At 36.0% G+C, this 24295-nt stretch overlaps 1 protein-coding gene across 1 annotated transcript in view; it reads left to right on the top strand.

Moving 5' to 3' along the window:
• The window catches only part of UCHL3 (ubiquitin C-terminal hydrolase L3), a 44710-nt gene that overhangs the window by 6318 nt on the left and 14097 nt on the right, over positions 1 to 24295 (top strand). The window contains exons 3-6 of the mRNA XM_058018335.1: positions 3529 to 3657; positions 6748 to 6904; positions 7244 to 7329; positions 8400 to 8447. Coding sequence (XP_057874318.1) covers positions 3529 to 3657; positions 6748 to 6904; positions 7244 to 7329; positions 8400 to 8447 — 420 coding nt within the window. The remainder of the gene's footprint in view (positions 1 to 3528; positions 3658 to 6747; positions 6905 to 7243; positions 7330 to 8399; positions 8448 to 24295) is intronic.

Genomic DNA, 24295 nt, shown 5'->3' with positions numbered 1-24295 from the left:
TAATGCATTCAGCAGAAGTACAATAAAATGTAGATGCTTGTGGGTGTTTGGTTTATATTTGTGCTTAGAAGAGGATGGCAGTGGTTGGTTCTTCTCACAGAAGCTCTCTTGACTTCTGCATCTGAGAGTCTGGAAATGTTTGTGCATTTTACCAGTCTTATGTTTTCATGGTTCCCACTTTTATATAAATACCACAGTAAGATGTGGAAAAATCCAGGCCTTGAGTATAATGCCTTAGTATTTAAAATGTGACATTGCTGAACTATTTGCAGAAGCTGTCCAACTTCAGTTGCCCTTAAATGTCAAGCTCCTGTTTTGTTTCAGTTTTTGTCCTCACTTTGTTTTTACATGCAAGTGACAGAGTAGAAAAGCCCATTGCTGCTTAGACAGTATTTCAGTTGTGCATTTACTACATAAGTTTATAATAAATTTCACCCTTACACTGACTTATCCTATTTACCCTTTCTGCATTGCAATAAACCTGGTAGATCTAATCTTCCTACTGGCTCTGGAACTGTTGGCAGAAGTAGGATTTTAAATTCACATTAAAGATAACTGCTCTGTGCTTTTTTTTAGTTAGTAGGCTGAAGTAGCGGTACCAGCAAGGAAAACAGAATAGCTTATACCACATGCTGCGTAGGTGGAGTGCCTAGAGGTGCCTATTGTAATGTTTTTGCTGTTAACCAACATTTAGACATACAGATTTACAATTTGTGATCATTTAGAATAGAGTGAGGTAGGCTGGAAGGTCTGGTCTGCAGACCAACCATACTCTGTTCAAAACAAGTTGTTCAGCAACCTGTCAAGTTCTGTATTTCTCAAGACACAAACTCCACAGTCTCCTGGACAGTTTGTTGTAATATTTTACGATGTTTCTTATTTTTTAAATTTATTTTTAAATTCCTTCCTTATGTAGTTCCATTTCCCTGTGTTTCAGGCTGTTGTTTCTCTCTGTTTTACTGTGTGCTGCTGAGATGAGTCTGTCTCTATCTTCTCTGTGCTCTCCCTTAGCTAGTTATGAACACTAGTAGTCAGGTGAGAAAGAAGGGCCTTCTGGAATACTGGGGCAAAAAGGATAGATTCATAGCAAATGCAGATAAGGGTGAGGGGTGTGTAATTGTATATAAAGTGGCTTTTTGTCTACTAGCTAGCTGAACCAGTGAAAAACCAGAAAGTGTTTTTCAGCAAGGTCCTTTAAAGCAAGAAGAAAAGACACAACAAAAACTATGACAACAATCTGTAAAAATAAAGTTGTGAAAAAGTGAATGCTAGATGTGTGGGAGGGTTTGTGCTGCTGTTGTTCTTCCTGAGATCCTCTAAGACTTCTGTAATATAGCCAAGAATTTTTCTTTTTTTTCTTTTATAAGGTGAAAGCTCAAAGACCTATAAATTAAGAATTGTCAGCAGTGTGATAAGCAGTGTCTGAGAAAAAGATTCTGATACTCTCTTGTGCAGATCTAGAGAAATATGAAGCTGCTAATTTATGTTATCTTGCATGCATATTATCAAAGAGAAAGTGAACAGCTGAAAATGAGTGAGCCCTCAAAGAACCATAACTGTTCTTTACAGTAGGTATTTGTAGAGTAAAATTGCTTGGATAATCTCTAAATAATTGGAAAGGAAAACAGCAGAGATCTCTCACCTTTTTAGACAGTGACATTGTCTAAAAAGTGTACTGAACTTCCTGCTGTCCTAAAACAGGAATGACTTTGTCTTCCCCTCCAGCCATCTATTGTTCATCTGTTACCCATCTGTCACTCTCTCTTGCACAGGGACTTAGCCTGCACAGTTTTTAAATCTATTTAATAATTTTCAGAAGGATATTTCTATCTTTTTTTCCAGGCCTGAGTGAAACCCTCTTGACGCACAGAGAGATATTTTCTCTGCCTATTTTGAATCTATCCTTAGTATTTTATTTTTGGTTTATGATTCTACAGTAGAGTTAGTCTGGTTATGTGTTAACATCACTGCTTGTCATACTAAGCCTATGCTCTTGCTGTTCTCTGTAGTGCTGACTATCATTTTTCATTGTCACTCTCATTGTTTACTGGAAGATAAAATTTCTTGGATTGTAAAGTTTGTAGGTGGTGTGGTAGCATGAATAATGAAAGGTGCCCTGTATCAATGCAGTTTTAGTTCTGTTAAATTCTTAATTCAGGAGTTTGAGGAAACCATTCTTGGGTTTGGTTAGCATTTTGTTGACGTTGGGTTTAAAGGGGTTGGTTTTATTTTTGTTAGTTAGTTGGTTGGTTGGTTGCTTGGTGATTTTTTTTTTCCCCAGTGGTGTAGAACAGGACAAGAGACTAAACCACTTATTTGTCCAGTAACTTAATGAGATTCTTTATTATTATCTTTTTCTAGGTGAGTGTCTTTTTTATTGTTGGGCATTTGTACCCTTATTTCATGTAATATTGCAAAATATCAAATTATATTAGAATGGAAAATGGATTTTTTTCAGTTGTGGTACTTATCCTGCAATAAAAATGATAGCTTAATCACTGGCTTAATAAGAGAAGTACTGGAAGTACTTATTAATTAATATTTTAATGCACCCATACATGTCTCTTCTCTTTTGAACTTTTTTTTTTGGCTATTCACAAAGTGGTAATTATCTTCACAATGTAGAAAGTTAGAATAGAAGTTCAAAGTACACTGTCTTCTGTTTCATCAGTTACTAAATGCTTAACACTTTCCCCTTTCCTCATGTTCATTCAAAGATCTGTGTATGCCACAGTGTACAATTAGTTTCTTCATATAATTGTGAGTGGTCACTATGTGTATAGTAACAACAGTCCCGGAATTCAGATAGGTTCTTCCAGTCTGACAATGAAAAGATTTCAAATTGTCTTTGACCATCTCTGTGGTCATTGATTCTGCAGCTGTTGTTGAGGTGCCTAGTTTACTTGAGTAGAAGAATATCCTTTTAAAAAGCGAGCATCCAGTCATCAAAATATTACTCCATCAATATATTACTCCATCATAGTTTGAAGGGATTTTTCTTGTAAAAGCTACACTTACTGAAGCATGTGTCTTGTATAGTTTTGCTCCTGACATCTTTTTGCTTGTAGGAGCTCCAATATGAGCCCTGGTGCCAGGTATTCTGAAGTCATGGAGTCACATAATACCATATGGAGTCAAATAATGCCATAAGTTTGTTCATGTGTGCTCTGACTGATGGCTCTGATGATTTCTAGTTAACATAAATATTCAGTAAAAACAGATTCACAAAATCTTCTGTTTTGTGACAGAACACTTTTTAGATGGTTGAAATGCTTTGATGCTTCAGTAAATAGTGCTGGGAGTGTTTCCACTTTCCTTCTGTAAAGACTATTTAAATACATAAAACATGGGAGTTTGTGATTTATTCAGCCTTAATTATTAAAACTTATATCTCTTTTATTCTCCTTAAATTTTAGAAAGCATGGGTTGTTTTAATGTATTTCACATTGTGGATACTCTGTTATGCTTTTGAAAAGATAGATGTTTGAGTGTTCTTGTTTAATATTATGTTTTTTTTTCCTCTTCCAGTTCCTGAAACAGTTGGGTATACATCCTGACTGGCAGTTTGTAGATGTTTATGGTATGGAACCAGAACTGCTTAGCATGGTGCCAAGACCTGTATGTGCAGTACTACTTCTCTTTCCAATAACAGAAAAGGTAAATGTTTATTTAATCATCAGTTAATTGCTCTTGTCATAAGTGAAATGGGAATGTAAGTTTGAATCTTGTACTTGGCTGTCATATTAGAATCAAAATGAGACTCAAGCTTTATTCGAGACTTCTTCATTAAAAATAACACAAAAAATGCTTCTTTTGATAACCTTGCATGTATATTTCTGATTTCAAATCAGAATGGGAAAAGCTAATGTAGAAGCACAAAGAAATATGCCTCACACTTTTCTATTACAGGCAATTTAAGGTATTTTTTATAATAGGCGCTATGAAATGGCTCAGTTTGCTAATTTTAGCAGAAAGCTCCAACAGCATAAGGAAAATAAGAAATAAGGTGTAGGACAATATGCTACTCCTTTTTGAGTTTTTGTCCTGTTACACTGACAGTCCTTCAGTCTTCAATCCACTTTCAGTTTGGTCATCAGTATTGATGTGGCTTTCACTTCTTGGGATGGGATGTACTATTAAGATGAAAGACAATTTCCCCTCCATCTTTCACTGTGTTAGACTTTGATTAAATCTTCAATGTGCTTATTTTGTGTCATCACATGCCTTTACTAGTGTGATTCAATTGATCTTTCAATTTATAAGAGTATTACATGATTGTGACAAGGTCAGCCAAAAAGGTTGAAGTGAATTCTGTCCACAATTAATTCTTTTAATATGTCTCTCCAAAAGAATATGCAGCTTATAAGGACAAATCACTTAGCTATTGATGCTTAACTTCTGAACACAAGGTGTTTAAATAGACAGGAGTGACAGGTCAGTCTTCCTACACATTATGTCCTGTAACCCTCTGCATTCTCAGTTTCTCCAGAGCAGCTATGCAGGCAGTACTTCTCAAGCTTGATTTCAGCCACCTTGATAGTTTTGAGCTTAAACAGACTTTCAACTCACCTGTCCTCAGGAAATGTCCTTTTTTGTCACCTTTGAGGCATTGTTTTCTGTGTACTGCCATTTCTGTCTGGCTGTTGGAGGTACAGGTCTGACTGTCACTTTTCTTTTGACTCCCTGCTTGTGCAAACCATTTTTTTGGATCATGCTGTGGGAGCATTATCCCGTAGGAAAGAACCTTGCTCTTGTCCAGAAGGTGTATCTGATTTCATCCTAAAGAAACATATGACAAACAAAACCAGAGAAACAACATTTGCTCTGTTGCATCAATCAGTCAAATCTGAGCACAGGCAAATGTTCAGCATGTTAACCTTCGGGAACATCAGGGACACAAATGTTTCTATCACTGTTTAGCCTGGCTGTGTGAACAGTGAATGTTTCATGGGAGGTCCCAGTGTTATGAAGCTTTTGTTGGTCACTGTGAACTCCACAAGACCCTTGAGCATTATTTGGTATTTCTAGAGTAGTTTTTCCCTCCTCAGTCTCCCTTTCAAAATGGCCTGTAAAATTACACTTTTATTTAATTTATGATTTTTATGATTTATTTGTTTCTTGGGTGTGTCTAGAAGGTGCCTATTAGTTTTGCTGCCTATTTATGAAAGTGCCTATTAGTTTTGCTGCCTTTGTTAACACTTTTTTCACTGTCTGTCTGTTCTTCTGTCTGGAAGTTCAGTGGTTCTGTGGTTCCTGTATATCAGTTTCCTAGAACTTGCTTTTAGGGCAAGCTACTCTTGTTAGCATTCAGATAATTTTAGGGTTGTTGTACACTTTAAAGGTCAATGCTTTCTTAGTCTGCATAGTATGTTGTAGACAAAGTGAATATTGTGGGTGTTGGCATTGTGAGCCTAATGAATGAATAGATCCAAATGAATCTAAATTTTGGGATATCGCTTAGCTTAGGAAGAATCTGTTGAGATCTGGTCTATCCCTTGCTCAAAATTGTATTTTTGGTATTCTCAGCACTTATATATTTATTTTTTCTGTGGATTTTATTTTAGTTGGGAAGGAATGAATGGCAGCTGTATTGTTCACTTCTCTAGTCTGAACTTTTGTCTGATTGAACTCTGTGAAATTTTTATCTCAATTAAGGCTATTTTTTGTTAGCTTGTAGATAAACCAAATTAAAATGGTTTATAATGCTCTTGCTTTTGGTTAGCCTATTCAGAACATTGAGGCAACCTCCAAAAGTGAAATATGGTGCTGGAAGTTTTTAGTTTTGTTTGTCATGACAGTACAGACAAGGGAAATTTCTCAGGAGTTTGCAGGAAGAGTTCCTTGGTAACATTCTGCAGTCTTACTTTACTTTCATCATACTTGTATAAAAAAGCCCATCTACTTCAGAATTCTTTTTTTTTTTTGTCTGCAAAAGTACCTAATAAAAGAGGCAAAGGAAGAATCATTAACTGGAACATTTGTCGATTTATTTATTTATTTTTCTGTTCAAAATTAAAATTTAACAAAAGAAAATAAACAAAAATCTCAAACAAATCCAGTAAAAAAGCCCCATAACAGAAACCCTCTGCAAAAGATCCAACAAATCACAGCCAGCGACAACAAAAAAAAAAAGCACAAAACTGACACACTATTGCACAGTATAACAGGTTTTAGTCACATATGATCGTTATAAAACAAGTATTTTAGATTGTTCAGTCAAAGCAAATTCTCTTTTTGCTACAGAAAATAAAAGTTTACTTTATGAATATTGCTTCAGAAAGGCCTGTTTTGATGGCTTGGGTGTTATATAGATCTTATTTTAAATTCCTGGGAAAAATGAAATGTAACAGTGGAACATTTAAAGAATGCTTTATGATGATTAATCACCTGAAGTATTATGGCTTTCTTGATAGCACTTTGACACTTCTGTCCTTAAAAAGCCATTAAAGTTGCATTGAGGAGAGATGGTGACATGAGCTCAGATAAAGGAAATACTTTGAAAATTTTTAAAGTTGTTTTAGATTACACATATTCAAAATGATGTTTCAAGTGTGAAGGCATTGGGTTAAGAAACAGCATAGAGCAGTTCAGGTAAGTTTAATACACTTGTTGGACCACATGTGTTAAACATTTCAAATGGCAGTAGTAATTAGCTGTTGTGTTTTATAAATTGTTTTGTCTTGAATGATGAAGCTATTTGTACTATTTGTTGAATAACTAACTATTTGTGTCTAACTTTCCTTCTAGTATGAAACCTTCAGAACAGAGGAAGAAGAGAGGATAAAAGCTAAGGGACAAGATGTCAAATCATCAGTGTATTTCATGAAGCAGACCATTAACAATGCTTGTGGGACAATTGGGCTCATTCATGCTATTGCAAACAACAGAGATAAAATGAACTTTGGTAAGATTTTTTTGGTTTGGTTTTTGCTAGCTTCTCCCTTTTTTTCCTCAACTGTGGGAAGCCATGGAGGGAAGGATATGTTTTGTACTATTTTCTCTGAATATAACCATTCATAAAGGCTGAAAGAGTGCATTTTTACCTATAATTACAAAATTATTATTTTATACTAATTTATGAGCTAAAGCACTTGAAACATTACAAAGTGCAGTCAGCCTTCTGTGTCTTAAAAATACAGTGCAATTCTATCTTATCTTCAGATCTTTTGTTGGATTCTGTAAGCTGTGAATGAAGTTGGAATTAAAACATGACACTAATTATGTCTTTTTAAATTTTTTTAAGAAACTAATTCTTCACTGAAAAAGTTCCTAGAAGATTCATTATCTATGACTCCTGAAGAGAGGGCCAAATACCTAGAAACTTATGAAGTTAGTATCATGTGTTTTTACTTTTATTTAAAATGGTGTAAGAATTACTTGCATGAGCAGGTACTGTCCTTGGGGGTTGACTCAGTGAAGCAGCTAAACAAATTTGATTTTACAGTGAACTTGTGATCAGACAGTTGCCACAAAGGAAACTCTGCTTTGGTATTTTAGAGTTTTCCTGCCTGCCCATAGCTCAGTCAGCAGAACGGATTTTGTCAATGTTCTCATCCACATTAATTCCCTGGCTTAGTTTAAAATTACTTTGAAATGCATGAGAAATGTGTGCATAATCTTTTCTTTTTATGGGTTCAGGATATAGTTTAATGGTCAATTTAAGCTGATCTGGGACTATTGCTGAAAGGATAGTCCTTTTGCTGCCTCTTTTAATTTGTGCCTTCTGGTCATATCTCCATGCGCTTAGCAGTTGAGGCACACAAAGAGCTGATTTGGCTGAAATATGATCTCCTTCCCCTACCATGCTCAACCATGAGATGAGCTAGCTGATAATGTGGTTAGCCACATCATTAGTGCTGTTTGAAAGGATGTGGCTGAAACATCTGGCCAGTGGTGGATGGAGGACGGTGCTGTTGCTCCTGATGGTCATGAGGGTCCTCTCTCAAAATGAAAATCTTGATGATTTTTAAGTCAGAGCACATTGTGAAGCCCTCAGGAATAGAAGCGTTTACATGTGGCTAAAGGAAGTAGTAACAAACAGAAACAGCAGAGATTTATGACATTTTCCATGGAAATGTTGGACACAAAATGACTGATGGGAGCTTCTATCTAAATTATTTTTTCTGCTCAAAATGATAGCTTAAAAAAGCATTTTCTGTGTGCAAAAGTCCCATTACAAACTGAGATATTTGACCTGAATTGACTGTTACGAAACTGAAGGAGTGGTCTTCTGAGATCCTTGGAAGTGGAGACTATCAATTTATTAACTTTCTTATTTATTATAAGCACTGAATAATATAGTTACATCTATGTAATTGATAAAATGAAGTGCAAGAATGGTTCTTACAACACTGAAAGTCTCTCATTTAATGTCTGATTGAAATATATTTTAATTTTAGGCTATTCGTGTCACTCATGAATCCAGTGCCCATGAAGGTCAGACTGAGGTATCCATTTTTTTTAAAAGTCTTTGTTTATATCTACTTTGAGTTGAATATAATTGATGTGAAAGCAATCACATGTTTAAGGTTTTCAGTGAAATTGAGATTATTGCTTGGTTTTCAGAATTGTGTCATTAGTCCAAAATTAAGTGACATTGCTGGGGAGGAACCAAACTTGAAGCCTACGGGCTTTTTGTTTGGTTGTGGGTTTTGGAGGTGGGAGTTGTTTGCATTAGGTTTTTTTAGCTCTTAAATAACATGAAAGATATTTCTAAGCTTCATTTCAGAGTAAAACAGACAGAAACTTGAGGTTTTCATGTTACACATTTGTAGTAAGACTGTAAGATTCATAGTAACCATACAAGTGTATCGAACATTTAATGAGAGTTTGGAAAATTATAATTCAGGAAAAGAATTAGTCCAATAGTTGGTTTGCAGCTGTGTGTGTGCCGTCTGTATACAATACAAATTCAGATAAATTCTCATGCCTACATACATTTATAAGCATTTATGCCCCAACAGATTGTGTGTGATATGGAAAAAACAGCCTAGTAGCTGACAAAAGAACCCTGAAATAACCATAAACTTGAACATTCAACATTTTTCTGCTTCAGTCATACTAAGTCAGTTTTCCATCCTTCCAGTTCAGATTTCACTATCTGGTTGACAAAAAAAAAAAAAAAAAAAAAGATTATATTGTTGCTAGCATTGCTTTGTTTGACAAAAAGAGAAACACTTCTATGTTTGGCTGTGGCTCCAGTGACTCATCCATTCTCTCTTTTTGAAGTGCAGTAGGTAACATTTTCTTTTTTTTTTTGTGCAGTGTCTTCTATACAATGTAGGAGAAAGCAAATCAATCCTTTCTGCTCCCCCTTGCCCTGTCTGGAAATGGAAATGATGAGAATTGGTTTAACTCTTTCTGTTATAGATACTCAACTTCCTTTGTAGTGTTTTATTTAAAAAACCACACCACTCTCTCTTTTTATCTCATTCTCTAAATTAGCCAAGGTTCTATATTTCAAGAAGAAGGATCAGAACAAATTTGTTGTTTTTTCCTTTTCTAAGTAAGAGACTAAAAAATATGGTCTGTTTTTTTTTTTTTTTTTCTCAAATGAGTTCATTTCTAGATATTCTTGGCCAGCTCAGAAAGAGTGATTATCCCAACAAATTGCTGAAGACTGAATATTTTCCTGAGATCCTTGTGAAAGAGAAACTTGTGTAGTTATTTTGATGTACTGTAAGGTTCATGTAGGGAACGATCTGTCTCTGCCTTCTTCTGGCAGATATTATGGAATGACTGAGAAAGAAAATACAAGGGCCGCTTGTTTTGAGTGTCTTCATGAAGATTCAGGAAGCACCTAAGTGATGATGGAATCTCCTAATAATGGACAGTTAACTTCTTGAACTTCCACTAATTAATTTGTTTCCTGATCGAGATAACCACAATACAAAATATTAATAATTACATGGAAAGATGAAGACTTCTTTTCATAATAAAAAATTACAAGATTGTCTTAGCAACCATGCCTCAACACAGATATTGAATAGCTAGTTTCCTTGCCAATTATTTATTATTCCATTTTTTATAACTCTATCTGTAAGTAATTCAATATGGGTATTCCTTAGACTAGTGAAATGACTTTTTCCTGTCTTTTTGTTTCCAAAGTTGAAATAGTACAAAGACTGAATATATTTTGCAGGATCATTTTTTCAGAATAGTTCTCATCCATCAATCAAGGAGGGAAGAAATAAACAAGTTTTGTTACTGGAACATCAAATTGCCTGGAAATCCTGTCCTACCAGATGGTAGTTAAACAAGGCACCAAGGCCTCCCCATTCATTGGTACCTAAGGACTTGCTTTACTTTAAAGTAAAATTCTTTTTAAGTGAAACAACATATATATATATGAAACATGAATATGCTGAGAAGTGTAACTGAGAGATAAAGTGAGTTAATCTCTTCTTCCTTCCATGGGTACATTTTAAATGTCACTGTGTACTCTCCATGTAGGGGTTGAAGGGACTGATAAGCAGCATGATCTTGCAGCTGCTGAAGTTACCATAGGTAGATCATATGAGGTTGTTGCCTTGTCCTTTGGGGTAAGTTGAGGATTTCTAGCACCTTTTGGGAAAGAATGAAGAGAATCCTATTCCTCCTGCATATCCATTACTTGTTAGGATTACTTTCCTGAGAATTTAAAGTTCCTATAAGAGCACTGGAAAGGAACAAGGTTGCCTTCCTATGACTGTGGTTTTTGACCTCCATGCACCTCCTCCACTGTCCATATAGTCAAGGCCTGTTCCATAGAGATCTTTCCTTGAGTAAAGTGGTTTATTTAGTTGCTTAGTGACCGTAAGTGCTGTATAGTTAATGCTTTGTGAACAAAAGCACTTTCTAGGCCTTTACAGATCTTTTCTATGTCTCTTACAGATGTAAAGATTGAGAAAACATGCAGGCCTACTTTTTCTTAGGATGATTAACTTGGCTTGTGTTCTTCAGGAGAAAATCCTGCTGTATGGGTGGTTCTGTCCCTTAGATAGGTATTGCATACTACTGTCCACTCACATTTTTAGAAAGTCTTGCTAAAACTTATCTGTGTTAGACAGGGTAACTTCCAGAAGTGGGATGGATAGCAGTCAACTCCATTGATTTGTTTAGGAAGGAAGGACATTTCCTTCCACCATAAAAAACACACCATCATATGATCAACATAAATTTTCTGGAATCATGAGCTGCAGAAGGTTTAAAAACAGCTCAGAGTACAGACAGGTTCTCTTCTGATAATTCTGTTTGGTAGGTTTGGGTTTTTTTTTCTATGTTCTGATGTTTCAGATATTTGAGGATTCAGTCTTTAATACTTCTAAGTAAAATCTTTATTTGTTGATTGCCCTTGACAGTCTTGCTGTGTCTTCACAGACTTTTTTATAATCTCTATGATGACTTAGTTTTTACAATATGCTCATGCATTTTCTGCTTTTTTCTGTTTCATGTACATAAGTATTTCAAACCTCAAAATAAAGTAAGTCTAGCTAGAGGTAAAACTCAGAAGTAATAGCATAAAGCAGTGCTGTTTTCCTAATATTTCTGTATTTTGTCATCCTGTCTGGTGGTTAGGATTTGTTTCTGTTTTAGTATAATCTGTAATTAGATTTTTTTTCTCCTAAATTTTGTTTGTTTTAAAGAGCTCTTCTCAGGGGGAAAATACCCTCACACTAGGCAAGATATTACTTGTAATGGGCTTCTAGATTCCAGATGATGACTGCTAGAATTTACAGTGATCAGTTAGCTTGTGGGATGTATCATTACTGTGGGATCTATTTGGCTGAACATGAGGATGAATTGATAAGCAAGTGGATTGAAGCTGAAAACTATAGAATGTTCTGCCTTGTTGGGTGCTTCAGCAGGCTTCCCAGGTTTGATAGCTGTGATTCATTTGCTTAGTTAAAAAAAACCAACCACTTTTCTTAAAAGTCAAAGAGATTTTTTTTCCTTCAAGGAGATTAAACTTTCAAGAACTGTTAAGCAGTTTTCATTTTGATAATTCATTTCAAGTGTGCTAATTAAAAGGGTTGTAAATTTGCACTTAATCCTTCAGGCCAGGTTTTGGACCAGGTTCTGTTAATACTTCTGGGTTGTGTGGCTCCATGTCTCACTTTATTGCTACAATAAATAGCCAATGCAGTCTTATGGGAACTTTTATGGATACTTCTGTGTAAATAATGTAGGTCTGTTTAAAATTACTTTGGTAGCAAGTAGTAAGACTGGGAATGGTTCCACAGAAGAATTGTCTTGTTGGCTTCAAGAGTGGTTTGATTCTGGTTGTCTGTTCAATACCATAATGAGGGCAATTAATGTAAGATTCCTGGAACAGTATTTCTGTTGAAGTTTATGATGATGAAGCTTACACCTTCTTAAATGACAGGTATTTCATATCCAAAGCTGCCAAAAAAAAATAAATCTAGGTCTTTACCTTAAAGCTTCATAGATCCAGTGTACTCTTTTCTGTGTGACAGCTCCTGAACTGCAACTATTGTTGAGAGTAGAATAGGTGCCAGATATTCAAGATTCTCTTTATTCTTCCATGAGTCTTCTGCTGAGCATGCCCTTCTATTTACAATATCTAGGATGTCTTAAGATGTGGAAAATAGAACCTGTTTCTTTGCCCAACTGTACACACTTTTAAGCTGATCCTTATTTTATTGCTTTTGGCTGAGCCATCTTTGAGTTTTCCCTTTTGTTTTGCATTTGGGGTTTTTTACCTTCTTGTTCTTCTGATGCCTCCTTGAGGAGCTCATAAGCTTTGAAACCCTGTACTGCCACACACCTTAACATTTCTGATACCCTTTTACAAAAACAAAACCACACTCTCCTTTGAAAAACCACAACCCTTCAAAAATATTAAAATGACAGATTGTGGATCTACATTAGCTGTCTAATCAGCAGTGATCAATTACAACTAAGTTATAGCAATATTTGAGGGAGGAAAAGTACCAATTTATAGCAGTGATCAGGATGAGGTTCATCCTTACTTTCAAAACAATTGTAGTAACTATTTGCAAGTAACAGAGCAGAAAATCTATAGGGAACTTTTTTTTGAAAACAGGAAAACGTTATTAAATGAGAGTGACTTCCAGGTCTAGAGTCTTTGCAGAGTAAATAAATTTTGAAATTTGAAATGGGGACGAAACTTATTTTGTATCCTACCCCTCATTTCCATTAATATTATAAAGTTACTATATAGCTGCCTGGGAGAGTAGGAGAGGAGGAAATGCAAAGGCACACTTTGTGTAGAAATAAGCCAGTAGAAATTGTTTAACTCAATTAAACAATTACATGCTTCAGGGAAGTTTGTCCAGGTATAAAATAGTACCTGATTCTTGAAATAATTTACCTTTTAAATATGTGAATATAATAACATGAGTAGAAGATATTTTTGTTCTGCTCTCATATTACTGGCATCAGTATCCAGTAATTTTGCAACTGTGCTTCATTACAGCTCAAGACTGCAGCGAGGAAAATGGTAAACTATGCCACAGAAATCTTTTAAAAATATTAATTGGCCTTTAGGCAAGGAATTAGATCCAGAGAATAATTTGTATTCAATTTCTACATTTCTCAAGGCTTTGACATGCTTAGCTCCTGTTCAGGTGCTATTTTGGTAATACTATCTGAAGTTTTAGCCAGCTGTGTGTATCTGTGGCCGTAAAAATCATTCTAGATTGGCAAGTTTCCTACAGTGTCTTCATGGGCTTCCCAAACAGCTTCCTGAAACAGCTGATCCTGTAGCCTTGTAGGAGCTAATGCTGGCACAGAGGGGTTACAGGCACACTCCTGGAAAGACAGGAGAAAGTTTAACAGACTAGACTTAGATCAGCTTTTGTGAACAGCAAATACTGCAATAATTGTGCTGTTAAGTGATTGGTAGGCTCTTTGTGTAACATAAGGTATCACTAGCTGCTGCCAATGGCTCTCCATAGCACTTTTTGATGTAAAGTACAAGTGATGGAGTGAACTTTTCGTTATGTCATGTGGTCCTTGTGGCATATGGAACCACTTTTGTGATGGAGGTAGAAGTTATTTTGGACCGGGGAGTTTCAGCAACGTTTATGCATTGCTGCTTAGCAGAATGTGATCTGTGGTCCTTGGGAAAATTCACTTGTTTAGGTGTTATTACAGCATGGCTCAAAATGATGTTTCAATCAAGCAAATAAACACAAGTGATATGGCCACTTGAAATACCTATGCTGGATATTGGTTACAGAGTAGTAAGAACTGTGTTGGATATTGGCTGGAGAGTAATAAGAGCTTTTGATTTTGTTCATGACCTAAATTCTTAGGAGAAAATTAAGAGCTCTGACATTCATGTATTTTCTTTCCTCTTCCTTTGAGGCTGATGAGAATGTCCATCTAAACAAAGTTTACCTACAGTGTTTAAGATTAGTTGTTAAGAAGAGAAAGATAGAAGAAAACAGAACTGCAGAATAAAATATATCAACTATTAAGGGAGGGCACAGAAAACACTGCCTTTGTTCTGTAACTCCTCCTGTTTAGGTTATTTTAGTACACTTTGTACATCTATCTCCCATGACAGCTTTGGCTACTAGAACTGTATGTTCTAGTGAGATGAGGCTCAGACTTGAATGGACTGAGGTGCAGCATCTGAGCTGCTACTTCAAATGGAAACAACATTCTTGCACCTCATTAGACTGTTATCAAAAATATTGATTAAAAAATCAGCCTTTGAAAATCAAAACTGGTGTTTATACTGAGAGAGTCAAAAATCACAAAAAAGGTCATGTCTCAGATGTTCACAAAGAGCTGAAATACTGGCACACATCAATGTGTTTATTTAGATACTCTTTTGTTCACAAATTTGATCAGGAATATTTTTAACACAGATTGAAGTTGGCAGCCTCTAAAAACACTACCACAGCTTGATTTCTTCTTTAACTCAAAACATAACTGCAAACTGTAGTCTGTAAACTTGTTTCATGTGCCTGGAGAACTATAATCTTGCTTGGAATGCACGAAGTTAGACTTTGATCACAGTAACAGTCGTTAACATTGGCAAGAGCTAAGTAGAATCAATGCACTCTGTTCCCAACTGCTATAAAACTTGAACTTCCAAAGATCTCTGGTCCCCTGGGGCATTACAATTTATTGTTAGAGAAGAAACATAAAGAGCTTCCCTTTTGCTCCTGCCAAGAGCATATGGTGGGATTTTTTTCTTAAATCACCCATATTCCTTGATGTTTCTTCTGAATAATCCATAGTCCTCTAAAGAAACATTTGCATCTTGAGAGAATATAAAATCAATGATGGAACTGTTTCATACATAATTTTTAGCTTAGCATTAGTGAACAAGCATATAATCTCTCCTGTAAAGGTGGTGAAGTTCCTAAAAATTTTAGCTATGGCCTTTTTTTTTTTCTTTTACAGTCTACAAAGTAAAAGTGTGAAAAAGAGCTTACTGGAATCATGTGAAATGTTTTAGAAATTGTGCTTGGTTAGTCTGTGACTTATTGCATTGCCGTGTTACCTAATGTGTTAGTGTTTGAGACATGCCTTAATCTGATTTCTGTACTGAGCAAATTGCTAAAAAGGTATTAATACAGTAGAATTGTTATTCTGCATCCTATGCTTAACCATAAAATCTGCATGAAGGAATTCTGATTCCTAGGATGAAACATAACTATAGAGGATATTCGCACCCATAAAGCCACCCACAGATTTAAATAACAAGTTTATAAGAAATAAATAACACAAGTGAAAAAATATTTCTACAGTTTTGCATCCAACATCTCTACCAATCAACTGCCATAAGTTTGTTTGTTTCTTTCTTTCTTTATTTTGCTTGGTTTTTTGCATCTCTCCAATCCATAATGCTTCCTGTGCTGTTCTTGCACTATCTGTAAGAGACAGCAAGCAGCAGGGTATAGCCAAGTGTGACAGGTGATGGCTAAGGTCACAGTCAGCCTCTTGCTCTTAGGCAGAAGAGAAAATTATTTGGCTCTCTCCTGATTGGTTTTTTTTTTCCTTTATCATACCACTAATTTGGAAGGAGAAAAGAAAAGAGTGTACAATTCTTAAGACTTGCAACATTTTACCAATATGGCTGAAGCGAGACAGTGGGCTAAAACCCCTCAGAGAATTGATGTTGCATCAACTGACTTTGCTCGAAGAAGCACTCCAAAAATACAGTATTTGGTGTGCAACAATGCTGTTCAATTTATTTCAGAAAAAAAATCTTGTGAAGGAAAAACTATTTGAAAAAAAAATCTAGTGATTTAGCCTTTGCAGAGCTCCCTAACCTTTGAAATTTTCTTCTTTTTGTTGTGATTACACTTTTTTTTGATCACAGAAGTCACCATTGTGATAATCTAGCTTGACTTTTGCCTAACATAGACCATAGAACTTTAAGTCTTCAGGGAGAGATAAATGACCACTAATTTTGGAAAGATTTTTTTGGGGTGCTTTAATCTCACCATTTTTCTTGTCTTTACCCGTATGTCTAGCAAAGTAATACTCTTGGGATATTGTCCATTCTTAATCATGGGTTAAACTTACATGGAGAATACTGTAAATATTTTTTAGTGGCTGCAGAAGGACTAACTAAAATGACTGGCTCAGATGTTGATCTGCTGGCAGATGTAGCCCAGTTTGGTCTGTAATCTCAGTCTCAATAATATTGGTGTTGATAATTGTAATGTTGGAAAATGAGTAGATCTGTGAGGACTGGAGTTTCTGAATCTTAACTTTCTAAGAATTTGCATGTTGGTCAGGTTTTTGTTGCATGTAAGGAATATCTAGTTTGGAACAAGCTTTTCTTGCAATCGAATTGCACACATCTCTAGTTCATGTGAATTCTGTAATGTTGGAGATGAGCTCATGAAGCATCTTCTGCCTCTGTGGAATTCTTCCTTTGTCAGATCCCTCTCCTCTGTCTGGCTGCTTATCTTTTTATAAAAATTTGAAGGAACTTAATATCTCTCAAGGTTTCACCACCACCACCACCACCAAAGGCTTGAAATGCTGTTGAGAAATTTAAAACCCTTGTGAAGGAAAGAAGAGGAAGAGGGTTTTTTCAGACAGTGTGATACATAGATTTAATATGCATGTTAAAAACCCCAGTAATGGTAATGACTAAGGAAGAAGAACACTTAGTTTTAACTGTAATACAGACCCTTTAAAATACTGTGTTTAATTCAATAATGAGCAATTATTTAAGAAAAACAAAGCTGCAAAAGGTGGTGGGGAAAAGTGATTGATAGATACTAAGTACACCCTCTCTGAGAATAATCTTAAAGCTGTAATAACCCTTATATTGCCCACTTGGCTGGAAAAGTTGTACATTTTATTGTTGCTTCAACCTTCTCCCACCTCTGCTCCAGGGATTACTCTATGGGAACTGTATAATGAGCAGCATGTTGGGAGGAGTCCCTGCATGCTTATGGAACAATGCAACTGGGCAGATGCAGAACATGTGCCAGGGCCTCTGATCCCAGGCTTGTGCCTGTGAAACAATGACCAGGACTGAAAGTAAGCTACCTCCTTCTGTTTCCCAAGTTGCCAGACATGTTGTTATGTAGTTAAAGTTCATTTTGTCGCTGTCCCAGTGCAGCTGGCGTTTCTTTCTACACAGTGACACAACCTCAGACTGGAGAAAAAGAGAAAAGCCCCTGTCCCAGCACAGGTTGTGAGCTGATAGGCAGGGAAGCTTCCAGAGAGGAAGGTAGCATGGATTTGAACCTCTCGCTGCAAGGATGGTCTAGACCTGAGTTTCCAGATAGATGAATTTTTGTGGCCACCAGCAAGGTAATCAATAATATGTATTTCTGTTTAGAAATGGTCATGCAGTACCAGGTACTGCTTTATCCTGTCAGGTCCTCAGTGCATTACACATGGACTGAAATAATTTGCTGGATTGGGTTCCACAAACAAGATGAGCAAACAGGTCCCTGTTTCTAGAACCTGACAGGTTTGGTGTGAACCAAGCCACGAGCTCTTCAGCACTATCAAACTTAGGCACTTTTAGGTATGTGCAGAAGCACAGCTCTTGGTGCCTGACAAACTTTGTATGTGATTCCTTTTAGATCTTAGATTTTAGTAACAGCTAGGAGTGAATTTTGGATTGGGGCAGATGGTAATTGCCTGAACATTTTCTGGACCTACTCCATGAAGCTTTTAACTTCTTTATAATGTATTTTTTTGCATTTCAGACAATAAACTTTATGTGCTTACTGGTTTATATGACAATAACATTGAATTCTCTTTCAGGGCTTTTGTTTTACCACTTCAGATGTTTGACCTATTGTAATTTTCAGCACAGGAATATGCTTCTGTGATCTTTTCTTCTTGTGAAGTCAGACTAGTTCTTACTTTTCTGCAGTTTCTAGCTGTTAATAAATTTTGTTTGAATAGGGTGTTTCAAGTTAGGATTTGTCTTTCATATTTTAAATTAAATGTGAAATGTATGAATTACAATTCTTTTTTTTTGAGATGTATATTTAACATTAATTTCATAGTAATGTTAGCATGTAATTCTAATTTAATTTTAATATTCATTTTAAAACAACCTCAGTTCACATAGCTTAATTTGTGCTTATTATTAAAACCATGCATAGAATTTTCTGGTTATTACAGCCTTGTTAATTAGTTTGTTAATCCAGTATTAAGTTTGCTTTTTCAGAATTCCTACATATTGTCTGCTGAAATTCTACTCTTACAGATGCAAAAGTATATTTTAAATAGAGGGAAAGTTTCTCGTTCTCTTAGTTGATCTCACTAGGGGACCCACTAGTACAGGAAATAAAGGATAAAAAGATTCAATGAATGGAAGTAAAAATCAGGACAAATACTAACTAGAAATACTAAAGTGTTAGTTTCCCCAAATAGTATTCTATGGTGTAAATTCAGTTTTGAAAAGCTAAAGTATTTCTTGGTCTCATTACATTCAGGCAAGGTTTTTTTTTTTTTTATTTTCTCATTATTTTAGCAATATTGGCCAGAAAACAAAGAAGTACAATGTAGAAGAATGGTAGAAGTATAGACTTGTGGTAAAAATGGTAGCAAAATTAAAACAAGGCTCTCTAAAGAAAATATTTCAATATTGTGGCTATCCCTCTACTGTTGAACAATTCTTTAATTTGGTATTGTTCAAAATCTTATTAACAATTTCACAGTAATTATACAGGGGTCCTTAAAAAGTAGGATTTTTTTTTAGAGCAAAAGTATACAGTTTAACAGCTTCCAGTCAATTTTTTAACTGTTTCTCACTAAAAAGATACTACAATTCAGATTCTCGGAAGACTTATCAATCCTGTCTGTTATGATGGCAGCACCTTACGAAATTGTAAAACATAAAAGTGTCTCTTGCCTTTTATCATAAACTGTCTAGTCAGCAAAGCTCTTAAACTTCTGCCTGACAGCAGGTTCTAATCTCACAGGTTCCTCCCTGCATTGGAAGGTCTGTGGACTATGAGGAATTCTAGAAGTCTTTTATCAATCATCTTTTAAAATTTCCTTAAGCAAGCTGATAACAGATCATTTCTAAAGCCATCTGATGCATTATCTAAATGTAAAAAGTCTCATTTTAGATCAGTTCTTCAAGTGAAGCATATGAAAAAAACCCCAGTCAGTAGTACAGGTAAACTGTAATAGCAATTAAGCTATCGTAAGACATTACTGAATTCCTTTTTATTCATGTAGTTCCATTTTTGGATTGGAGGTTTTCTAGTTTTCTCCTCTTTTATTAGGAGCTGATGAGATGTAGGCGGATCAGAATGCTTGAAATTAAAGGAAAAAACCAAACTGTGACAACCCTGTGGAAAATTGTGTTCTCTGGACAGTTTATGAGATTTGGTAAAGTTCCATGTCTTTGAGCTTTACAGTTTCTACTGTACTTGATGCTTGCTCTTCATGAAAAATCCTTAACCCTATCTTCCTTCTTTAAGGTCAGCAATATGGGAGCAGAAAGAACCAATTCATTGTCCCTCTCTTGATAGGAAAAAAAAAAAAGAGAACTAACATTAGTTGCTTCAAAAATAATAAATAATGCAAATAAAGTAAATAGTTTTAACTGTCATTACAGTGACTTATTTTGACTAATAAGAGTGAAAATTAATTTTTTTTCAGAGAAGCTATCTAATGCTTGGGTTTTCACAGCCCCTACTGCAGTCATTCCATTGAATGCACCATTTGGGACATACCTTAAGGAATTGGAGTTTCTGTTCTGCCTGCCCTAACTTGGCAGGTCTCAGGGCAGATAAGTGGGGTGTCAGTGATGAGTTAGTGTGTTAGCTTGTGGGTCTCTGCAGAGACTGGTTCTAAGACCTGTACTATCAAGTAGTCTGTCAGTGACATGGAAGACAATAGCAGAGTGACCAGGTTGCAGCTCCCGAGGAGACAGACTATGCAAAGGCTTGTCCTGGCAGGACTAAGGGCAATGGCTTCAAACTTAAAGACAATGGGCTTAGATTGGACATTAGAAGAAATTCCTTACTGTGAGGGTGGTGAGGCAATGGAAAAGGTTGCCCAGAGAAGTTGTGGATGACTCATGCCTGGAAGTGTCCAAGACCGATTTGGGTGGGGCTCTGAGCAACCTGGTGTAATGGAAGGTGTCCCTGCCCACGTGGGAGTTGTAACTAGATGATCTTTAAGGTGGGCCCTTCTAATCCAAACCATTATTCTGTTATCCAAACCATGATTCTGTTACTAAAATACACCTCAAAGCTTACAGGCAGTGGAAAAAGATCAGCAGATATTAAAGCACAAGACATCAACACAGGACAATCTGGATCGCCCTTTAGATTAGCTTTAAACAAAGGAGTGTTTTTCTGAGGCCAAATAAAAGCTGTGTAATTAGCACAAAAGATTAACTTCATTTCTTGACAGAAGGCAAGGGGTTCTCTGAGAGGCTCTAGGTAACACTGGGGATTTTTATATATTCCAGGATAATAGTGGATGAAATGTTGAAGATGAGCTCCTGGTTTGGCATCATGGCCAGATGAATGATGTAATCTATTGTTCATGTTATGTCATCATTGAACAGGACTAAGAAGGTTGCATTTTCATTTATTATGAATTTTAGTAAACTGTATGAATATGCTGCTTATTGTCTCTATGTAGCTATAGACAGGGTTGATTGAATTTTTTATTTGTTCTGATTTTTTTCAGTAGTTAAAAAATTGTTAAGCTTGAATGTTTGTTTTTGTTTTATGAGTATGCTCTGATCCATGCAAAACTTGAACTTGTTTGGTCCTGTGGCCTGTGTGGGACAGAAGATCAAAACTAAATCATCACAATGGTCCTTTCTGGTCTTAATATATTTACTATAACTTTGTCAGTTGGAGCTGAGAGTCATTTTTAATACTTCTATGGTCTTTCTTCTAATAGTAACAATTTGAATGGTTTAACATAGTCCCACTGCTTCCACGGATACTAAAGGGATCCTGAGTGTTAATGGCAGTACTGCCACTGGCCTGCTATTTTAGAAGAATAGGTGAAAAACTTAGGAAGTTGCATACCTCACCACGGTAAGCTTCCCTTTTCCTTTGCTTTCCTTTTATGTTAGACATGAAACAGTAAAGAAAGACTCTGGGTTCTGTTGCCATAGTTACTTGATTCATCTTAAATCCCAGAGCAGCACAGTCTAGCTATCCCAAATTGCCAAAGAGCTATTGCTCACAGCCCTTGTAGCTGTAGACAAAACTGATTCTTTCTCTTTCTGAAGGATTTCTTCTATTAAATGATGCTTAAATCCCCTCCCTCCTCACTTTCCAACACTGTCTCTTGAATGAGTCAGTTATTTTGTGTTCATGTTGTCAAGTTCCCTGGGTGTGAATAACCTCTAGTTTATCTGTCTGTAAACTTCAGATTTGAACAATGCCTTTGTTTATTTGCGGTGTTCTTTCATCTTTTCATTCAAATTCAACACATTCTTGATTATTATCTGTGTGATTTGAGCAGTTGAAGGACAGTATACTCAATAGTGGACATTTCTGCAGTTGCTGTTTGCTGCAGTTGCAGGGATGCTATTTCAGGTTTCAGCGGGCTAAGTATGTTCTTTTTTAATGTTTATGTAGTCGTCATCGTCCTCGCTGTCTTCACCACCATGCTCATCGCAGCCTCAGGTTAGCCACAGCAGAACGAAGGCCTCACCATTGTGTCACTCAGCATCCCTCTCCTGGGCCAAACGTAATCATGTAGGTCCTGCAAAGGCTCCCAGTCCGTCAGTCCGTCTGCGCCGGTGGCGGCCCTTGATACGCCTTCCATCTGTCGGGCTTCATTCTGTTGTAAGTGTAGTCCATCTTCAGTCTTTTCTTACTCTGACACACTGGCCTTCCGCCATGTAGCTTCAGTCTTCAAGGCATCATGTTTTGTTGGGGTCTTTTCTCAACCATTCCTAAGATTTCTTTCTTCCTGGTTTGTTTTTTTCCCTTTCCACCATGTCAGACAGCAAAAGTACATCATTCCACGCTTTGCTGTCCAGGTATTTTTGATTCCATGCATATGCTAAATCATTTTCAAAGCATAAAAGAAGTTTACCTTTCATGAACTGGCACTTTTTTTTGCCATAGGCTCCACATCCAGCCTCTTCTTTTCACCTCATCTTCATGATCTTTCATTTGGATCTGCTAAATCAAGGGGCTTCTAATTTTTTGCCACGTGGTATTATTTCTTCTGTGTTTGAGACCTGGTTTTAAGTTCTCATATCCTAAACCTAGTCTCCTTTTCTTTGCTTAACTCTTGGTTAATGGTCCCTGGGTATTTCAATAATGATAAAATATTTCCTATAATCCCAAGGGGCTGGTTACTTTCTCACTTGACGTCTTGTTTCTTCATATAGTTGTACTCAGACATTGCAGTTGAAAGGGAAGATGTTCCAATAAGAAAAGCTTGTCATCAAATGAAAACTTTATTCCTCCTTCACTCACTGATCACAAATGTATCTTGAAAATCTGGAAAAATAAAATTATATGTACAGAGTAGCCAATGTTTCTAAATGGCCTGATGGCCACCAGCAGAAACATCAAACTGAAGGAGTCTTTTAGTGCTATTTCATCCTGCATTTAAGGAATGATCACACTTCTAATGCATACATGAATAGAAAAATAAATCTTGATGTGTAGAAGTTAATGCTCTTAAATGCAGAATTGGGACATTGATTTTGTTTTTATCATTCTTTGGTACTGATCACATTTCACCTGTGTTCCTGGAAATTCTTCTTTGAGATAGGTGGGTTTTTTACAGAGGTGAAATAACTACTCTAGCTGTGGTCCAAATAATTTTCTTTTTCATTCAGATGTGCCTTTGCACATGTGGAAACCCTTAATGTTTTACTGCTATTAAAAATTAGTATCAAATGCTTCCACTTCTTTATCGCTTTTTTATTTTCATCCTGACAAATATCTCAAGATGAGGCCTTTTCCCAGACTCTTTTCTCTTCATGCAAATAGTAATTGCTTTTATTAAGTATCTAGCTCTCATGTAATATTCAGAACTATGGACCATTCTTGATGTTATCATTTGGAGCTAGTTAAATATTTTGGGATCTGAGGAGTTGTGAAGTTAAGTACTGACTTAAATTCTTCCCAACTCATGCTTCTTACCCTCATTTGTTTTGCTGACATTAACAACATCTGACATTTTACCTGGGGATTTTATTGTTTAGCAAACCTTGGAAAATTCTATGTCATGTTTCTGTAATTTGAAACTGGGATCATGTTTGAATTTGACTTATCTGTGCTTGTTGTTAAGAAAACTTCTTGAAGGAGACTTGAGCTTGAGTGTGCCTGCCTAGAACAAAAGCATTAATTGAACATGAGTTTACTTCAGCAGTAAATAAGTGATGTCTTATCTAAGACATTACAGCATAATCTGTTGTCATTATAGCAGAAAACCAAGCTGAGAGTTTTGTTAACTTCAGAAAATGTCTAAAAATGAGTCCTCATCCACTAGTAGTGAACATTTCCTTTAAAAATGTTCAGAAAATTAGTTTAGCTTTCAGTACAACTCTATTTGGCAAAGCAGAAGCTTGCTTCTAAGAGGTTTTAAAACATTATACCTTAATTCCCCCGATGTCCTGTCTTCATTCAACAGATTAAAATTTCAAGGCCTATACATAAAGATTCATCAGTGAATACTGATAAATACTATATAGTCTGGTATGTATTGGTAACTAAATGTTGTTCTCATCTTTGCACATTCGTATAACATGCCTTACAAGAAAATTAAGAGCACCTTTTTGTAAATTAGTTTATTGTGGAAGAAACCAGGCAGCATTTTTGGCATTAAAGCTGTCTCCGTTGGCTTTGTAAAATTTGAATGACAAGGTGGTATTTAATGTCCTGTC

Source organism: Melospiza georgiana, chromosome 2 (assembly GCF_028018845.1).
Source record: "Melospiza georgiana isolate bMelGeo1 chromosome 2, bMelGeo1.pri, whole genome shotgun sequence".
Taxonomy (NCBI): domain Eukaryota; kingdom Metazoa; phylum Chordata; class Aves; order Passeriformes; family Passerellidae; genus Melospiza; species Melospiza georgiana.
This window is presented reverse-complemented; position numbering and strand designations above follow the sequence as displayed.